At 52.6% G+C, this 17,373-nt stretch overlaps 1 protein-coding gene across 6 annotated transcripts in view; it reads right to left on the bottom strand.

Annotated features, from left to right (window-relative positions):
* Positions 1-5,821: 5,821 nt before the first annotated feature.
* Trpm4 (transient receptor potential cation channel subfamily M member 4) overlaps positions 5,822-17,373 on the bottom strand; it is a 28,811-nt gene continuing 17,259 nt past the window's right edge. For 3 of the 6 annotated variants that reach the window (XR_007974344.1, XR_007974345.1, XR_007974346.1), the window contains 12 exons: positions 16,465-16,577; positions 16,191-16,268; positions 12,075-12,500; positions 10,886-11,018; positions 10,324-10,498; positions 10,024-10,201; positions 7,815-8,011; positions 7,478-7,610; positions 7,325-7,397; positions 7,129-7,234; positions 6,369-6,620; positions 5,822-6,153 (listed from right to left, as the gene is read on the bottom strand). Coding sequence is in view for 3 of the 6 variants with exons in the window: in XM_052163174.1 (XP_052019134.1) it covers positions 6,149-6,153; positions 7,129-7,234; positions 7,325-7,397; positions 7,478-7,610; positions 7,815-8,011; positions 10,024-10,201; positions 10,324-10,498; positions 10,886-11,018; positions 12,075-12,500; positions 16,191-16,268; positions 16,465-16,577 (1,617 nt within the window). In the remaining 3 variants the exon portion in view is untranslated. Of the gene's footprint in view, positions 6,154-6,368; positions 6,621-7,128; positions 7,235-7,324; positions 7,398-7,477; positions 7,611-7,798; positions 8,012-10,023; positions 10,202-10,323; positions 10,499-10,885; positions 11,019-12,074; positions 12,501-16,190; positions 16,269-16,464; positions 16,578-17,373 lie in introns of those variants that run through there. The other 3 variants (XM_052163174.1, XM_052163183.1, XM_052163191.1) reach the window with 3 other exon arrangements.

Here is a 17,373-nt window from a genome sequence, read left to right as displayed (position 1 = left end):
CCGGACACCTTTGGTCTTAGTGCTTGGAGGAGAGACAGGCTGATCGCTGAGTTTGAACACAGCTTGGTCTACACAGTGAGTTCCCGGACAGTCAGCTCCTACAGGGAGAGACTCTGTTTCAAAACAAACGGGCCAAGAGCGGGAAGACAAACATGATGACACAGTAATTCCAACACTCCAGTGTGTAAACTGACAACATGACAAAGTGTGGTATGTTCACAGGGAGGGATTTCATTGTAGATGTGAGAGAGGAGCCGGGGGCTCATGGAACAGGCGAGGGGACGAGGGGCGGCTTTGAGGATGCGGAAGCTCAGGCCAGGCCTAGTGTCACGCGCTCTTCCTGCTGCTGCCTGTGGGTCCAGATGTAAACCTCTTGGCTACGTCTCCAGCACCGTGCCTACCGCAGCTGCCATGCCTCCAACCCTGTAGTGATGGCATACCTCTGAAGCTGTAAGCCAGCCACAGTTCAGTACTTTCCTTTCTAAGAGTCTCCATGATCATGTTGTCTCTTCACAGCAACAGAAACCCTAGGAGACAGGGGATAGAAAGTAGAGAAAAGAGAGAGAAAGGGTGGCCTCACAGAGCGAGGGTGTGGTGGTTTGAGTGAATATGGCCCCACTGACCCATTCATTGGGAGAGGCACCATTAGGCGTGGCCTTGTTGGAGGAGGTGGGCTTTGTGGTCTCAGAAGCCCAAGCCTGTTCACTCCCTACCTACTGACGAAGATGGAGAACTCTCAGCTGCCCCTCTAGCACTGTGTCTGCCTGCCCACCGTGTCTGCCTGCACACCGCCATGCTTCCTGCATAACAAATCGATTAAATCTCATGAACTGTAAGCCAGCCCCGATTAAATGTTTTCCTGCCGTCATGATGTCTCCTCATAGAAACCTCATAGCAACCCTAACTTAGACGGAGAGTATAGCCCAAAATAGTGGGGTTATAAGGAGAAGGGCTAACCTGGGCAAAGGAAGCCTGTGAGCTTGAGGTGAGAAGAACTAACCTGGACTCTGAAATGGGTGACAGGTACCTGGAGGGAACCTGGAGACCAGCATGCACTTTGGTAATGTAACAGACACGACAGACAGCCGTTTGTCCCTTCTGCTAGAGGTAAAGGAGGTGACACGTTTGCTAGAGGGGCCTGGCTTCACAAGTTCCTGAAAGATGTTGGTTTTTATCTAGCCAACAGAAATCCTCCTACAGTCCAAGGCTGAGCCCATATCTGGGCATTGGGATGGCCTTTTGGAGTCTGAGGGAACTGAAGTCTCCTTTGTACCTAGCGAGGGTGTTGAAGCAGGAGTCACCATGAGGCTGAGATCAGCAGTTTAAGTTGTACAAAAGTTCCAGGCCAGACTGCGCAACAGACTAAGGAACTGTCCTTTGAAAACTGCAGCAGGGAGGAGAAGAAAGAAGGGGTCTCTCTCTCTCTCTCTCTCTCTCTCTCTCTGAACAACTCCAGTTGTGCTGTTAAGGGCTGGGGCACGAAGGTCTTTTTGCCCACAGATTACCAGGGAGAGGTTAATCCAGAATGTTAACCATACGGGGGTGTTTTCTCAAAGGAGGGAACACCTATTTTCCTGTCCAGAAGGCTGGGAGTGGATATTGTTTCCTACCCGGGGACCTTTTTGCTATCTGTGGAGACAGGCCTCATCCAACTGCACCCCCCCCCAGTGACTATGGCCAACTCCCCTCCCTTGACCGCTGTCTTTAGCTTCCAGTTATTAGGACCCATCTAGGGCCATTCCACATGTGCTGCCGACCTCTGTGCTGCCCATCGGAGGTCACGGGTGACTCCAGGAAGCAGTAGATCTGAAGAGGCTCCATCGGCCGCTGTGCACTTCATGCCCACCTTTGATGACATCATCACCACCTGCCCACTCAGCATAGTCATAGGACACCTCACTACATGGCCCTGGCTGTCCTGGAACTCACTCAAAGTCACAGAGACCCTCCTGCTTCCACCTCCAGAGCGCTGGGACTAAAGGCGTGCACCAGTTCTCCCCAGCATGTTAGGCTGCGAGCAGTATGGGGGAAGACCTAAAAGTCAAATAATTTCAGTTTTGCAGGACATAGGGCCTCTACTGTATATTCACATTGGGTACAAGTACATTTCAGCTTGTGGGCCAGGTGACTGGACAAATTTATGCCAGCCAGTTCTTTGCTGATCTAGAGCCATGTGACTTTAAGGAAAACTGTCACTAGACCAGAGTTAAGTCAAGTGTGTGTGTGTGTGTGTGTGTGTGTGTGTTGGTGTTGACTGAACTGAATGTCTTGCTCGTGCTAAGCAAGGTCTCAACCCCTGAGCCACATCCCAGGCCCTCCCTGGGCCACTCTAGGCAGGGGTTCGACCCCTGAGCCATGTCCCCTCCTGGGGTTAATCTAGGCAGGAAATCTCCCCGAGTTACTTCCCCAGCTTGGTTTTTTGTTTTGTTGTTGTTATTTTAACTTTGAAACAGTTTCACTAAGTTGCCCTGGCTGACCTTGAATTCATTCTATAGCCCAGAATAATCTGCCTCAGCCCAGGGCTGGGACCACGGGCCTCTGACACCACAGGAGACTGAACCAACTTCTCTGTCACGGTCTACAGTGGATACAGGCACCTCAGCCCCAAGATGCAATAGGCAGCAGGACCTTAAATTTTCAAAACAGTTTGTATAGCTCTTCCTCTGCTTTGGTCTGTTAATATGCAAAACACAAGCAAGAAGATAGGAAGTTTCCTGGGGATGGCCGCATGCCCCAACAAACGGCATAAGCTCCGTGAGCCCAGAGTTGAGGCAAGTGGAGCTCCAGTCCTTCTCAGCTGAGTTTTGACCAGTCTATTCCTGCTGGAGGTGTTCAGATAGTGTAGAGAAACCTTCAATGGAGACTCTGGTGGCTGCTGCCACCTAGCGGACACATAAGCCCTTACCACTATCCCAACCAGTCCATTCAAGGGGTGGGGTGTCTGTGAACTGAGGTACCGCATTCTAGCAATGTAAGGGCTGGGGAGGTGGCTAAGGTTTTATTCAAAGGGGCAACAGGATAGTTGCTACTTTTTCATGCAAAACCGATATGACCTAACTGTGGGAGTGTGGTGAAGGTGTATGACCACAACCCCAGCTTTTGGGAGGCTGAAGACGAAGAGTGATGACTTAGAGGCCAGCCTTGGCCTTGTATAGCAAGACTTTGTATCATAAATAAATAAAAATAAACGTCCTGAAATAGTCCGAGGACTGGACAAGGTGAGTTCTGGAGCACAGAATTTACATTCAGCAATTCCCGGCCTTTTAGTAGTCGGTTTGCCTCTAACCAATCCTGAAATGGGGGTGCGATACGAATCGGGGAAATCAAAGTCTCTCGGCTCTAGCCTGTCCCTGCAAGGGTCTCTCGAGCATGATTGATAGGGGCCTTTCTCCAACTGCATGTTGTGTCGATGTTTTCTATGCTCGCAGATGCATCCGGCAGGTGGCGCTGTTGCAATGGGAAGCGGCATCTAAGGCTTCCCTGAAGGCGACGTCTCCAAAGCTGCTTTCTCCTTCCTCCCTGTGGGGTTCCAGGTAGCCTGGGTTCGAAGAGCAGTTCCTGATCTGGAGGATCCCCTGGTACCCAGGAAATAGAAGCTTCTGTGATATCCGCTCACGCCACGGTTCCATGGCAACCGAAAGCCCGGAGCGCCACTGGCAAGTCCTTTCCCACTAGAGCCTCATCAATCGGATTTGGGTGTTTTCCCTGCTGAGGGCAAACCTATAGTCAGTAACTATAGCTTCAGCCACCAACCAGGAGCATGGACCAGTCTAGCATGTTAGAACAGGGAAGATCGTGCTGAACTCCCGGCTCAGCTCCCAGGACCCGCCTTCACTAGGGTGGAGGATCCCGGACAGGTGTCACCGGCCATCAGCCTCCAGCCTCGATCCCATGACCCAAGGTGGTATGGTGAGCACTTTGCCAGGAGCACTGTGCACTACTGTTGCTATCCCATCCTGAGCCCCTTGTGTCTGGATGTGAAATGTGTTCGTGTGATTGAACGTTTGCTCTCCAGCAGGTCGCATCTGCATCCTTTGGGGATCTCGGGGAACTTTGGGTAATGAAAAGCTGAAGATAGGAAGCAGGTCGTTGGAGGTGAGACTTTGAGCCGGTTCCCGTTTCCAGTGTTCCTAGCTAACCGTGTGAACCTAGTGAACCGGCTAACACCACAGATTCAGTGTGACCCTGCCGCTCCCACCACGGTGACTATATTCCTTACAACCATGAGCCAAAATAAACCTCTCTCCCGTGTTGCTCCTGTCTGCACCTTTGTAACCCATACAGACCCTTGCTCCTGGTCATCCCTCCACTTGTCTGACAGAAATCCCTGCTAGATCCTTGGCAGGCGGCCCTCATCCTGACCTATAGAGCGTCCACGCTCCTACAGCAGGAAGCCACTCCTCATGAAACAGACGTGATGCTCCTCCCCAACACCCCAGGCCTGGGGTTTGACTTTGCCTTGCTTACGCGTTGGCCTAGGGTGTTATAGATGCAGCCGGAAGGCACAGACTCCAAGGTCAGAGATGGGGTGAGGTGGGGTGGGGGGAAGGGTTGGCCAATTCACAGTTCAGGAAGTGGCACTAACACATCAGCATTGTTCCAAGAGATGTAGTAGACGTTGAGGTTCCATGTGGTCCTGAAGCAAACTCCCCCAAGGATCCTTACAAAAAGATTCAGTCAAATTTAGCCATCTGGAGTGAAATTTCTGCTGGTGAGATATGTTGGTTCCTAGATCCAAAAAGACTCAAGGGGTCTGGGGATATAGTTAGAATGGCTTCCTAGAGTCCAGAGAGAGATTAGGGGAGTGGCCCACTGGTAGAGGGAGCCTGTCTGGAATCCCTCAGGGAAGGGCTGGGCCGCCATGATTCAGACCTGGAAGATGCTTGCTGTAACCTGAGTTTGATCTCTGGGAGACACAAAGGAGAACAGACTGTTCCCAGCATGTCGCGCAGATCTCTATCCACACACTGCGGCATCGATACGTCCCACATACACAGGGATACACGTGTGCACGCACAGACAAATACACACACACAAAATCAAAAGTGGAATTTAAAAAAATCTAAATCCCTAGCACCAAAGGAAAAGGGACCTCAGGATCTGTGAACCAGACAGCGCAGGGCCAGCCGCACTGCAGGCGACACGTGTCAGTGGACGCTAGCACTAGCCCCTTTTCCTGCCACCATCGCGACAGTTGGGGTTGTGGAATGGATGCAGCGTTGTCAGGGAGAGTCTGGTTGTTGTACATTTGGCCGCGTTCCAACATGACTCTGCACCCAGAGAGGCAGAGAGCTGGAGACCCTCCAATTTGGAGGATGTTTTGGTTTTGATTTTTGGATGTGTCGGCTGTTGGTGGCTTTCTCACTATTTAACTAATAATCGCTGTCAGTTCAGCCTTGTCATTACCGGCTTAGTTTGTTATGGGTTATTTAGCTAAATTGCAATGTATAATGATGTGGACTTGCCTCCGCCCCCGTGTGAGTGTGGCCTGCAATTTTCCACTAATTAGACTTTTTAAAGACACATTCGCGTTTACCTACTCCAATCCGCATCATCTGTTTACGAGTTGCCAGAGCAAATGACAGCGGCGCCCACCCTCTCCGGGACTGGCTCTCCTATTACCACCCTGGTATGTTCCCACGGGAAAACAGAAAGCAGCAGGGGCTCAGCCGGCCCCCCCACCCCCGTCTCCTGCAGGGAGAGTCACCCGAACAGAGGTCTGCACAAGAGGCTCTGGTTGGCAGCCAGAGTGGTCTGGTGGAGAGACAGATTCCCAACATCTTCACCCACCTGTTCCCCACAAGCCAAGCGTGTGCTATAATTCTCATCAAATGGCTTTATTTCCCCATTGTGGGGAAGCTGTGCATAGGGTCTGTGGTTCATGCACCTCAGGACCCTCTGGCCTCCTCTGCTTGTGGCTGGACCCACAAAGGGGCCACCATAGCCAGCTCAGAGCTTATCCACCCCAGGCGAGGCTGCTTCTGGAAGGGGGTCCCCACAGTGATGCTCGCAGTTTGTTGGGACAGCACCTCATGGGCACAGGGTACACGGTGAGGATAAGGCCACCAGGCGTGTAGCTCGAGGCAAACTCGGCCCAGCTCTGAATGAACCTTCTCTGGATACAAACACCTAGACATCCACCAGGGACTCAGTCTGGAAGAGACGGGGAGGACAGCAGGTGATAAGTACCAGGAAATGAGAGCGTAGCAAAAAGACGCAGTGCGGGGGCCATACATGTTCAGTTGGCAAAGCACCTATCACGCAAGCATGAGACCTGAGCTCAGACTCTGCACTGGTTAGCTCTGTCAACCTGATGCAGCCTAGAGCCATTTAAGAGGAAGAGCCTCCATTATTTAGATCAAATTGACCTGTGGGCGTGTCTGTGTGGGATTATCTCGATTGCCAATTGGTGGAGGAAGGCCCAGCCCACTGTGGACAATCCTATTTCCTGGGGGTGAGGAGTCCTGAACTGACTGCTGAAGCTGGCGAAATGGAAGGCGCTGGTCCAGCGAACAGAGGTTGGTCTGTGGCTTCTGGTGCATTGCTTTGGCTGTGAGCTTTCTGGTTATAGGTGAGAACGTGCAAGTTCTCTCCCTGCTCCCTCACTGACGCACTGTAACCTGGAAGTATAAGCCAAATACATTCTTCATCCCCTAAGCTGCTTTTGGATGGTATTTTATCCTAGCAAGAGACATGAAACCAGAACGCACATAGCATCCTTGTTTAAAAAGAGGGCAGAGCGGGGACAGGGGGCAGGGCAGGGCAGAGGGCGGGGCAGGGCGGGGCAGGCACCTATGTTAACAAAGGGGGGGCGGTACACTCTCATCCTGGTTGAACAAGGGACCCACTTCAAAAGTCAAGGGAGTGGGCCAGATACAGATGGATTTCCCAGAGCTCAGTGGCCAGCTGGCCTGGCCAACTGGAGACCCCTGCACCCAGGGATAGATCCCGATTCAAAGAATAAAGTAGAGAGAGGAGGGCGGCAGGCATCATCCCCGGCCCACCCGGCACACTCACTCCAGCCACGGGCACCCCCACACAAGCAGTCAACGGAGCCTTCAACAGGGGACCCCAGGAACACCGGGAAGGCACACGGGATGTCTTGCAGAAGCCCAGGACCACACTGACCTTTGGACACAGGGGGGCTGGGAGGAGGTGGCCCCCCCGGAGGCAGCAAGGCGGAGTGGCTAAGGGCCTCAGCCATCCAAGTCAGGACGCGGGAACAGTGTTGGACCTGGGGAGACAGAAGTAAGTCAGGGGAGCAGGGAGCCAGGTGGTCGCGGCCCTGCGCTGCAGCCTCGCCTCGCCACGCCCAAGTCCTCACCTCTCTCTCCAGCCCCCTCAGACGCCGATCATACTCCCTGATCTGTCCCAGCTGCTTTAGTGCGGTGTCCACCCTAAAAAGAGAGAACATTCTCCCAGCTGAAGACACAGCACCCCACCTGCAGTTCCCGCCCACGCCGGGCCCCCGTCTCACTTCTGAGACGTGCGTTTCAGACGCTCCGAGTCACTGTCTCGCTTCTCACGCGCTTGTGCCAACAGGAAGTTCTCTTTGTGCACAGACTCCCAAGTCAGCAGCTTCCGCTCCGCTTCCTTAGAGAGACAGACACCTGCAGGGCCAAGTCCCGGGAATCAAAGGGCACGCCCACTTGGGGGACGTGTCCCCCTCCTCAAAGCTACCAAATTCCTCATGCCTCGTCCCCAGATGGGTGCAGACCCTGACCGCCCCCGCCCCGAGTTCTCCCCAACCTGCCTTTCTTCTCCCCCCTCCCCCGCCCAGTCCCACTGCCCTGCAGACCCAGCTCCATTCTCACGGAAGTGCTCGAAGGCAGGGGAGGCGGGCGAGTTGGCCCTACGACACCTGCGCAGCCACTTGATGAGGAGGCGCAGGTGAGAGATGATGATGAGGGGTGGGGCCAGGGCGGGCCGCGAATGGAATTCCCGGATGAGGCTGTAGCGCTGCGCCTTCCAGTAGAGGTCGCTGTTGCCGTGCACTTTGCTGAAGGTGTAGCTGTGGAGGCCAGAGGTCAAGAGTCACCGGAGGTCAATAAAGGTCCTTGATCATAGGACTGGATTAGGGGATTAGGGGTCGGGATAAAGCAGTCAGAGACGTGGCACCCACAGAAGACTCACATTCAGTTCCCAGCACTAATATGGAAGCTCTAATTCCAAAAGATCAGTGCCTTCTTCTGGTCTCTGCCAGCACTCTACTCATGTGGTATACATACATACATGCATGCATACATACATACATGCATGCATACATATATACATGCGTACACACATGCATGCATGCGTACATACATGCATGCATATATACATGCATGCATGCATACATACGTATACATGCATGCATACATACATACATATACATGCATACATATATGCATGCATGCATACATGCATGCATGTGTACATACATATATACATACATACATGCTGGCAAACACTCATACACACACAATAAAAATCAAAATGTTTATATGCAAGTGCCTGTGGAGACCAGAGGAGGATGTGAGATCCCTTGGAAACGGACGGACCTCCCGTCATGAGTGAGTCCTGCGATGTGGTTCTGGGGACTCTGGTCCTCACGGCTGAGCTACAAGTACTCTTAGCTGCTGAGCCATTTCTACGGCACAAATGCTGCTTATTTGATGCTCGTCTGTGGGCATGTTTGTCTACGTGCAGGTGCGCATGTGTGTGTGTGCACGCAGAGCCCGAAGGATGACTTGCTGTGATCCTCAGGTACTGCCCATCCTTGCAGCATGGCCTCTCACCGCTTAGAACAGAGCAGTAATCCGCAGGGATCCCCTGTCCCTGTCTTCCCAGTACTGGGATTACAATAATCCAGCAACGGATGGAAATTCTTCATGGATGGGCATCAAGCTCAGGTCCTTGAGCTTGCAAAATGAGTGCTTCACTGACTGAGCCACGCCCACCCCCACCCCACCCCCAGCCCCCAATCCCGACTTCCTGGCTTAAACCGTCCCTTCTCCCCGGTTTCCTAGTACTAGCAGCTCCAAACTGTAGCAACTGCTCCAGCCTTCTACTCAGCCCAGCTTCCGGCTTCACAGCCCGGCTGTCTTCTCCCTCTGGCAGCCTGACCCCAGGCCTTCCTCAGCCTCAGCTGGCTTTGTATAGAAAGCCAAGAGGCAATCCACGCTGAAGGCCATGGCCTCGGGCATCTCTAACAGCTACAAGTTCTTTTGTTTGTTTCTTTTTCTTTTTGTTTTCCAGACAGGGTTTCTCTGTGTAGCCCTGGTTGTCCTGGAACTCACTCTGTAGACAGACTGAGCTGGGACGAAGAAATCCTCCTGCCTCTGCCTCCCAAGTGCTGGGATGAAAGGCCTGGCTCGGCTAAGAATTCTTAAAGAACCCGTTAACTAGCAACTGGGGATCCTTTGAAGGACTGGACACACAAAATAAATCACATTACACGGGACAAAAGCGAGAATATAAGCAACAACAACAACAACAACAATGGGCTGGAGAGACGGCTCGGCTAAGGTTAAGAGCACTGGCCGCTCTTGCTCTTGCGAACGATCCAGATTCAGTTCCCAGCATCTACTTGGTGCCTCCCAGCCGCCTGTAACTCCAGTTCCAGAGGATCCAGTGCCCTTCTTCTGACCTCCGCAGGCCCTGCCCACACACATGGTACACGCGCACACATGCAGTCAAATCATTCACATAAATAAAACAAACTGCAACTAACAAAACAAGTCACTAAAGTGGCCTTCATCCAAAGAAAAAGCGTTTAGCACCCTGGAGGCCCATGCTTGGAACCCCAATGTTAGGAGGCAGAGGCAAGCTGACCCTAAATTCCAAGATCAGCCAGGGCTACAGAGGGAGGAGACCCTGCCTCGGCGATGCCAAAACAGTTAACAAAGTAACAAGTCTCAAGGTCCAAGTAAGGCGCAGGATCCGGCCTGCGCTGGGTGACAGTCAGGACGTGGCACAGACTGAACAGGTTTCAGGTTGGGAGAAGCCCCCCCTCCCCCGGGGGGGGGGGCGGGCCAGGCACACCTGAACATGGCGATGAGAAGATTGAGCAGCAGGATATTGGCCACCAGCAAGAAGACGATGAGGAGCAGCACCACCAGCCAGTTGGCATACTGGGACACGCAGGAGCCTGCGACGGGCCCCTGCGGGTGAGCCCAGGAGCCCAGCTCCATAGAGCAGTTCTCTGGATTCATGAGGGCCACTGCAAAGGGAACAGCGGGTGTGAGCGGAGGGAGGCAGGGAGAGGGCAGGAGAGGGGAGACAGAGACACAGTCAGAGACCCGCAGAGAGAGACTGAGACTCAGCTGGGCAGTCCTTTCCTACCGTCCATTTCCTCCTGGGGGATTTGTCCGAAGATCTGCAGATACGGACGGTAGAAGACCCTGCGCAGGATACTCGGTAGACTGCGGTCCTGGGGCCTCAGGATCCCCTCTGTGGCCACCCCGTAAGCTACAAGCCACACGCAGAGGAAGAAGAGGAAGAAGAATACATCCTTCATCTGGAAGCAGAGGAAGATGTGGGTGAAATGACCCGATCCTTTCCTCCCTGGCCCCGCCCCTTCCCAGAACAACCCCTACCCGAGCCCTGGCCTCGCCTTGCCTTAGACAAGGCATCCTCAAAGGCCTGACCCTTCCTGTCCTGCCATGCCCACCTCAGAAGCCCAACCCCCCCCCCACACACACACACACACACACATTCTATCCTCCGGTCCACAGCCAGTCACTCAAAGGTAAGGCCCTCCCTTTCAGACTCCACGCCCCCAGCCCCGCCCCATCTCCTCCGCCGTCCCTGTAGGTCCTGCCCTTCATCCCTGGCTCCACCCCTGCGCCCCAGGCCCCGTTCTCTCCCACCTTGCTCTACCCCTCCTCCTCAGACCCAGACTCACCATCTTGCTCACGATGACAATCTTGGGCCCCAGCTGCTTGTTCACGGTGAAGATGTGCAGCAGGCGCAGCGTGAAGATCATGAAGTCAAGGCAGAGGACGGTGCGCCCCAAGTCAAACAGCCCAGGGGTCAGCCTGAGGAGTGGGGAGCGAGGGAGGGGAGATTGGGGTGCCTCCGCAGACGAAGCTGAGGCCTCACAGGGCAGAAGCAGGGACCCTCAGACCAGCTTTCTCTGGTCTCAGTATGGACGGATGGCCTAAGGATCATGTTTGGAATTTGCTGTGGCACATGCCTGTCATCCAAGTGCGAGAGAGGCCAGGGAAGAAGGATCTCTGGGAATTCCAGACAGGCCTGCGTGGGCTACAGAGTGAGCCCCTGTCCCCCAGCCCCCAAAGGGGAGAGGACCCCTAAAATGTGGAGTGGTCAGAAGTGCATAAATGAAAACATTTGCAGGCTGCAGACTGACAGAGGTTGTAAATCTGATTTGATTGACAGCTTCAGGTTACAAAGTATTGCCTAGCATGTCCTCATGGGGGCGCTCACGGCTACTGCTTTCAGACAGGCGGGCAGGCAATGGGGCGAGCTACTTAGACAGAAATCCACGGATGTAACCGATCCGCCTGGCCTTTGACCCCACTCACTTTACACCAGGGACGTAAACTTATTTTTTTTTTGGCAGCAACAAAAAAATTAGAAATAGAAATAACCTAAGTGGCCATCTGGAGGGCACGGACTTAAAAAGAGGACAAGCCAATTAGACGGGAGGTGACGATGATTCCTCCTCCCAAGATGCAAGCAATGATTTGTCAGCCCTTGGAAATGGGTGCTTAATAAAATGTATCGAATATACCCTTAAGAGTGGCTTTCCTGCACTCGGCAGGGCCATGGCCCTGACCTCTCAGATGATACAATTCACTAAGTAAAGCCTAGGACAAGCAGAAATATTAGTTTGCTAAACCCACTTATCTCCCTTCTGTTTGGATAAATTATTCATACCAAGTTACTCTGTTTCAAACTCTCGCGGACTGAAGGAAACCTACCTCTTGGTATGTCAATAAAGGGGGAGGTAGGTGACTGTCCATCACCCGGGGCACTCCACCACTGAGCCACAGCCAGGGGCTCTGCCAGTTCTTACTCACGAGCCGAGCCGGGGCCAGGGCGGGGAACCGGGGCCAGGGCGGCTCACTCACCTGCAGCCGACGCCCAGCAGGAAGCAGGCGAGTGCCAGCAGGTCGCACTGGTTCCAGGTATCTGAGAGGTAGAGGTGCAGACGGTGGCGCAGGGGAGCTTTGCCGGGACCAGGTCCCCCGCTGGCCAGGCTGCCCCAGCCACCGCCCAGGCCCTGACGTAGTTCCTCGCACAGCAGCGTGAAGACCCAGAAGTAGAGCAGTAGCTCGAAGCCACCCGGCTCTGTGGGCTGGAATTCCACCAGCAACACGTGTGCGAACAGCAGCAGGAACAGCAGGTAACTGACCACGTTACCCAGGAAGGCGGTCACCGGGGCGCCCCAGAAGTGCGACCAGCGCGTGGAGCAACCGCCACAGCAGAGGCCGTGTCCCGGCCGCTGCCGCCGCCGCCGCCTCTCAAGGGCCACCTTTGCCGACGGTTCCGCAGGCCTGCAAGACAGCGAGCCTCAGGGACCGACCACTGAGCCTGCCCACCTTGCCGTCTAACTCCCACGTTGTCGCGCTTTGGACTCTGGGGACCTGAAGACACAGTCAATCCCAGCACATCTGAGATCGAGGCAGGAGAATTGCCTTGAGTTCCAGGCCAGCCCGATATATAGAATGGGGGGGAGGGGGGGAAGGAACATAAAACATGGGATGAGGGTTCATTACACTTCATGGACTGAGGCAGGAGGATTGCCAGATGCTAGCCTGAGCTTTGTGAAGAAGCACAACATCAAAGAAAAAAAAAAAACTGAGCCTGAACCCAGCATGGTGTCAACCAACTTTAATCCCAGCAGAGGCAGGAGGATCCCTGCAAGGCAGTGTGGTCTATCGACCTAGTCAGCTCCAAGACAACCAAGGATATAGAGAGAAACCTTGTGTAAAACAAACAAACAAAAAACAAAAAACAAAAACAATCCACACAACAATAACAACAAACAACAACAAACCACTGGACACAATATCTGTTTTTAAACCGACCAGAAACAGACCGTGTGTTTCAGGAGCCTTGGAGAGCTTTGGATCTTAAACCACATGAAAAAGTCCCGGGGACTTGGGAGCTTTGCTGAGATGCATCTACTTCCTCCCGGTCAAAAGACTAGAATGTGAGCTGTACTAAGGGGAACCCTGCAGGTGCCGATGCAGGCCGTGACCCGCAAACGGACGAGACTGAAAAGCCAGTGCGGACGGACTGCTGATGCAGAGTGTAGCGTCTGCCGGGCAGTGGTGGTGCACGCCTTTAATCCCAGCACTTGGGAGGCAGAGGCAGGTGGATTTCTGAGTTCGAGGCCAGCCTGGTCTACAGAGTGAGTTCCAGGACAGCCAGGGCTACACAGAGAAACCCTGTCTTGAAAACAAAAACAAAAACAAAAACAAACAAACAAAAAAGAGTCTAGCACCAGGTCCATCATCAGCATATTTAAAACATGGTACAGTCTGGGAAAACAGTTGCCAGGCAACGATCAGTTCCTCAGTTCGATTCCAGGTGCACAATAAGTCTACTGTGTGACTACACAGAAATGCTTTGTGAACTACATGTGACCAGGACAGCAGGTCCTATAGCTAAAAGGCCTAGAATGTAGTGTGGTGTCTGACTAATACATAGAGGTCAGCAGGCTATGAAGTACATGTGACATCTCCCCAAAGAATGGCCAATGGACTAAGAAGAGAGAGTCTGGGATGGGCACTCTGGGGGATTTGGGTGGGGTCTGCCTCCACAGTTAGCAGAAAGGTCACCAGGTTGTTTACAAAATCCATTTCCAGACTTCTGGGCCAGAAAACAGGAATTTTCTCTTCTCCCCTGAGAAGAGGCCCCTGTGTGTATAACATTCCTTCCTGGTTTCCCTAGTGATCTGTGGGCACAAGGACACTTGTGTCCCCCAACACTCTTTGTCTGGCCTTTCGTGGTGACAGGACATTCTCCAAACATCACATTGTTGCCTCCTCTGACCAAGGAAGAGACTCAGCAAATACAAGTTTCTGCCACATGAACTTGATCCCCAAGAGAACCAAGCAGCTTTGACATGTTGTCTTCTGGACTTCACCACACCCTTGCAGGCGGCATGCACTGCCCCCCCCCCCCCAATTACAAATAACAAAATGAAATCTGATTAAAAAAATGTTCCGAGCACTGACTGGTTGCTCCTCCTCCGGAGGACCGGGTTTGGCTCTGTAACTGGGAATTCCTCGAAAGACGTTGTCTGCGGAGGCTGATCGACTGATCAGAGACTTGGGAGAAGGTGCAGGGCTGGGAAGTTGCTATCAGATAGCCTAATTTCTTTTGGGCTATCTTTAACTCCTTGCCTACCTCAGTCTCAAATCTAACATCTTTATAAACAGATACAAATTTTGCAATGTATTCATTTCACAAAACCCCATACTCTGACAATAGACACCTAAGATTGCAGTACGATAGGACCTGAGCCCAAGGCTGCAATTCTTCTGCCTGCCCCGTCTGCTCACTTAACAGATCTACCACCGTATTTTTAAATGCCTTGATTTATAACTTTCTTTGTTCTGTTATTATAAAACCTCCATGAGACTGTTTCCACATTGGAGCATAGAACTAACTTAGCTCCATGTTTCCTGGCTTAGGTCATTCATAGCTGACTCGAGAAGAAACAGTCTCCTATTCCGTTTGGCAGCTGTGGGGGTTGGTTGGTCTGTCTATCGTGGTGTGTGTGTGTGTGTGTGTGTGTGTGTGTGTGTGTGTGTGTGTGTGACAATTCTCAGTCCTGGTCTCAGAGGGCACACAAATCCACACACCCCGTGACACACAAATCCACACATCCACGCATAATTAAAAATAAAATCTTTTAACGTGGCTAAGGTTGATCCAGCATGGCTTGCCAGTCACTTGTCTTAGAGACTGTCTCTGCCCCAGGGACTCTGAGTCACTTGAAGGAGAGGGAAAGATTAATTATCCCCTAAATGATACAGTACCATCCAGTTTTCTTTTGTTTCCCTGGAGACGGCAATCCTAATCCTCCACATGCAACCTGCCAGATTTTCAGACTCCTAACTCAGAAAAACAAACTCTTCCCTTCTCCTTTCTGTCTTTGTTTGTTTTGGATACTTCCCAAAGCCTGGGCTTCATTTCCTTGGAGCTCTGGGCTGCCCGTCCTCTCTAGCTACTGCTTGCTAACCTCCCAGCAAAAGGTGAGGCTTCCTCTTCACAGTCGCCTGCTCCGATGCCTGACATGTCCCAAGCTTCCTTCTAAGTCCATTTCTTTCTTTCTTTCTTTTTTTTTTTTTTTTTTTTTTTTTGGATTTGGTTTTTTGAGACAGGGTTTCTCTGTATAGCCCTGGCTGTCCTGGAACTCACTCTGTAGACCAGGCTGGCCTCGAACTCAGAAATCCACCTGCCTCTGCCTCCCAAGTGCTGGGATTAAAGGCGTGCGCCACCACCGCCCGGCTTCTAAATTATTTTATTAACCGGCCTAAGAACCCAGGACAGGTGCTGAGAGGCCGGGGTTTGATGTGTCCCTCAATCACTTTCCCTCTTAGTTTTAACCCAGGACTTGCTGATTCAGCTACACAGACCAGCCCATAAAGCCCCAGGGATCCTTCCTTCCTTCTCTGTCCCCACAGGGCTAGTACAGGCATGCGCTGCCACGCCCAGATTTTGTTACAGATGCTGGGAATCTGAACTCAGCTCCTCTCGCTTGTGTGCTAGGCAGCTAACTGGCTGACTCCTTGATGTTTCTTTTGTTTTCCTGAAGGTTTTGTGTTGTTTGTTTGAACAAGTACTTAGTAACTACACCTATGGAGCCTGGTCTTTAAAAGATCTTCATGGGGACTGCAACATAGTGACAGAGCAAGGGCCCCAGGGGCAGAAACAGACTAGAAAAGCAAATAAATACTCCCTAAGCAACCAAGGGCTGGAGACCACAGGTAGCCCAACCCATGCTGAGTTCTTGTGATCGCAACATCCTTGTGGGCAGAGACAATTTTTAGCATTTTAGCTGTGTATGTGTGTGTTTGCCCTGCATGTGAGTGGGCGAACTAAGAAAGGTGGAGGTCAGAAGAAGCCCTTAAGGATTGTTGCTCCAGTGCCTGACAGGAAGTGGGAGTTCACAAGGTCCTAAAGCTGCCCGTGGTGGCGCCCTCACCCCACAGTGCTGGGCTGTCACTCACCCAGGAGGACCTGCTCCGTTGCTGCTGCTGTCCACATCGAAGTCAAGGTCCTTCTGTGTGGGCTCCTCCTCTGACTTCCTGCCGTGAGGGCCAGGACACAGAGTAAGAAATAGAGGGGTTCTTGAGAAAGACCCAGACTTAGTTTACCACAAACAGTGCCCGCCTCCACAGCCATGGCCTAGAAAGTAGAGAAATCGCACAGAGAGGTAACGCAAAGGCAGGGCAGAGAGAAGCGAGCAGGAGCGAGGGACTGAGGCGGGGCCGCGGCACTGACCTGAAGACGATGAGGTTGGTGTAGATGAGAGGCGGGCAGAAGAAGGCGAGAAGCAGGGCCCAGATGGGAGTTGTGCTGTCCATCTCCCCCCACCACTTCTGTGTCAGCAGAGACTGTGGAATGCGGGAGTATTAGAGTCCACCTGCACAGCACCCAACCCGAGACCCTCACGAGGGCTGGAGTCCCACCACCAGGGCGAGAGCAAGCGTCCATATGGGGTCTCAACCGTTAGAGCGTGGGGGCACAGCCGTCAGAGGCAACCTCCTCAGGTTCAGCCAGGAAAGTGGAACAGCCGATTTCTCTTTGATTGTGTGTGGGCGTTTCGCCTGCCCGCGTGTCTGTGCACCATTGTGGGGGCTAAGATTGTATTTTAAGTTTAAGTTACCGTGCTTAAGAAAGCTATAAAACAAAAGTGTTTCAAATTCAGCTCAAAAACTGTGGTAGTAATCTTATTCTCACCCCGTGGGATTAACACTATGGCGTGCCTGGTGCCCAGATAGGTAAGGAGAGGACCTCAGAGGCCATAGAATTGGAGTTACAGATGGCTGTGAGCTGCCTTATGGATGGTAGGATCTGACTGTTCCCTGCAAGAGCAGCCTGTGCCCTGTCCCAGTGAACCGCTCCTCCAGGCCCAGAGCAGCCAACCTTTGACATTATAGGGCAGATGCTGTGCCCAGCACTCTGTGTGGACCAAATCACTTAACCCAAGAGGGTGAGTATTTTCTCCTCCCCACACACAAGACTGGCAAAAGACAGACAGACAGACAGACAGACAGACAGACAGACAGAAATAAGCAGAGCTGGAATCCATGAGCTCCACCATGCTGAAAGCAGGGGACTCAGGACTCGGGATTAGCATTTGAAACACTGCTAAAGTCATCTCAATGAACAAGGCAGCAGGACCTCTTG

The sequence above is a fragment of the Apodemus sylvaticus genome, chromosome 1, assembly GCF_947179515.1.
Source record: "Apodemus sylvaticus chromosome 1, mApoSyl1.1, whole genome shotgun sequence".
NCBI classification, from domain to species: domain Eukaryota; kingdom Metazoa; phylum Chordata; class Mammalia; order Rodentia; family Muridae; genus Apodemus; species Apodemus sylvaticus.
This window is presented reverse-complemented; position numbering and strand designations above follow the sequence as displayed.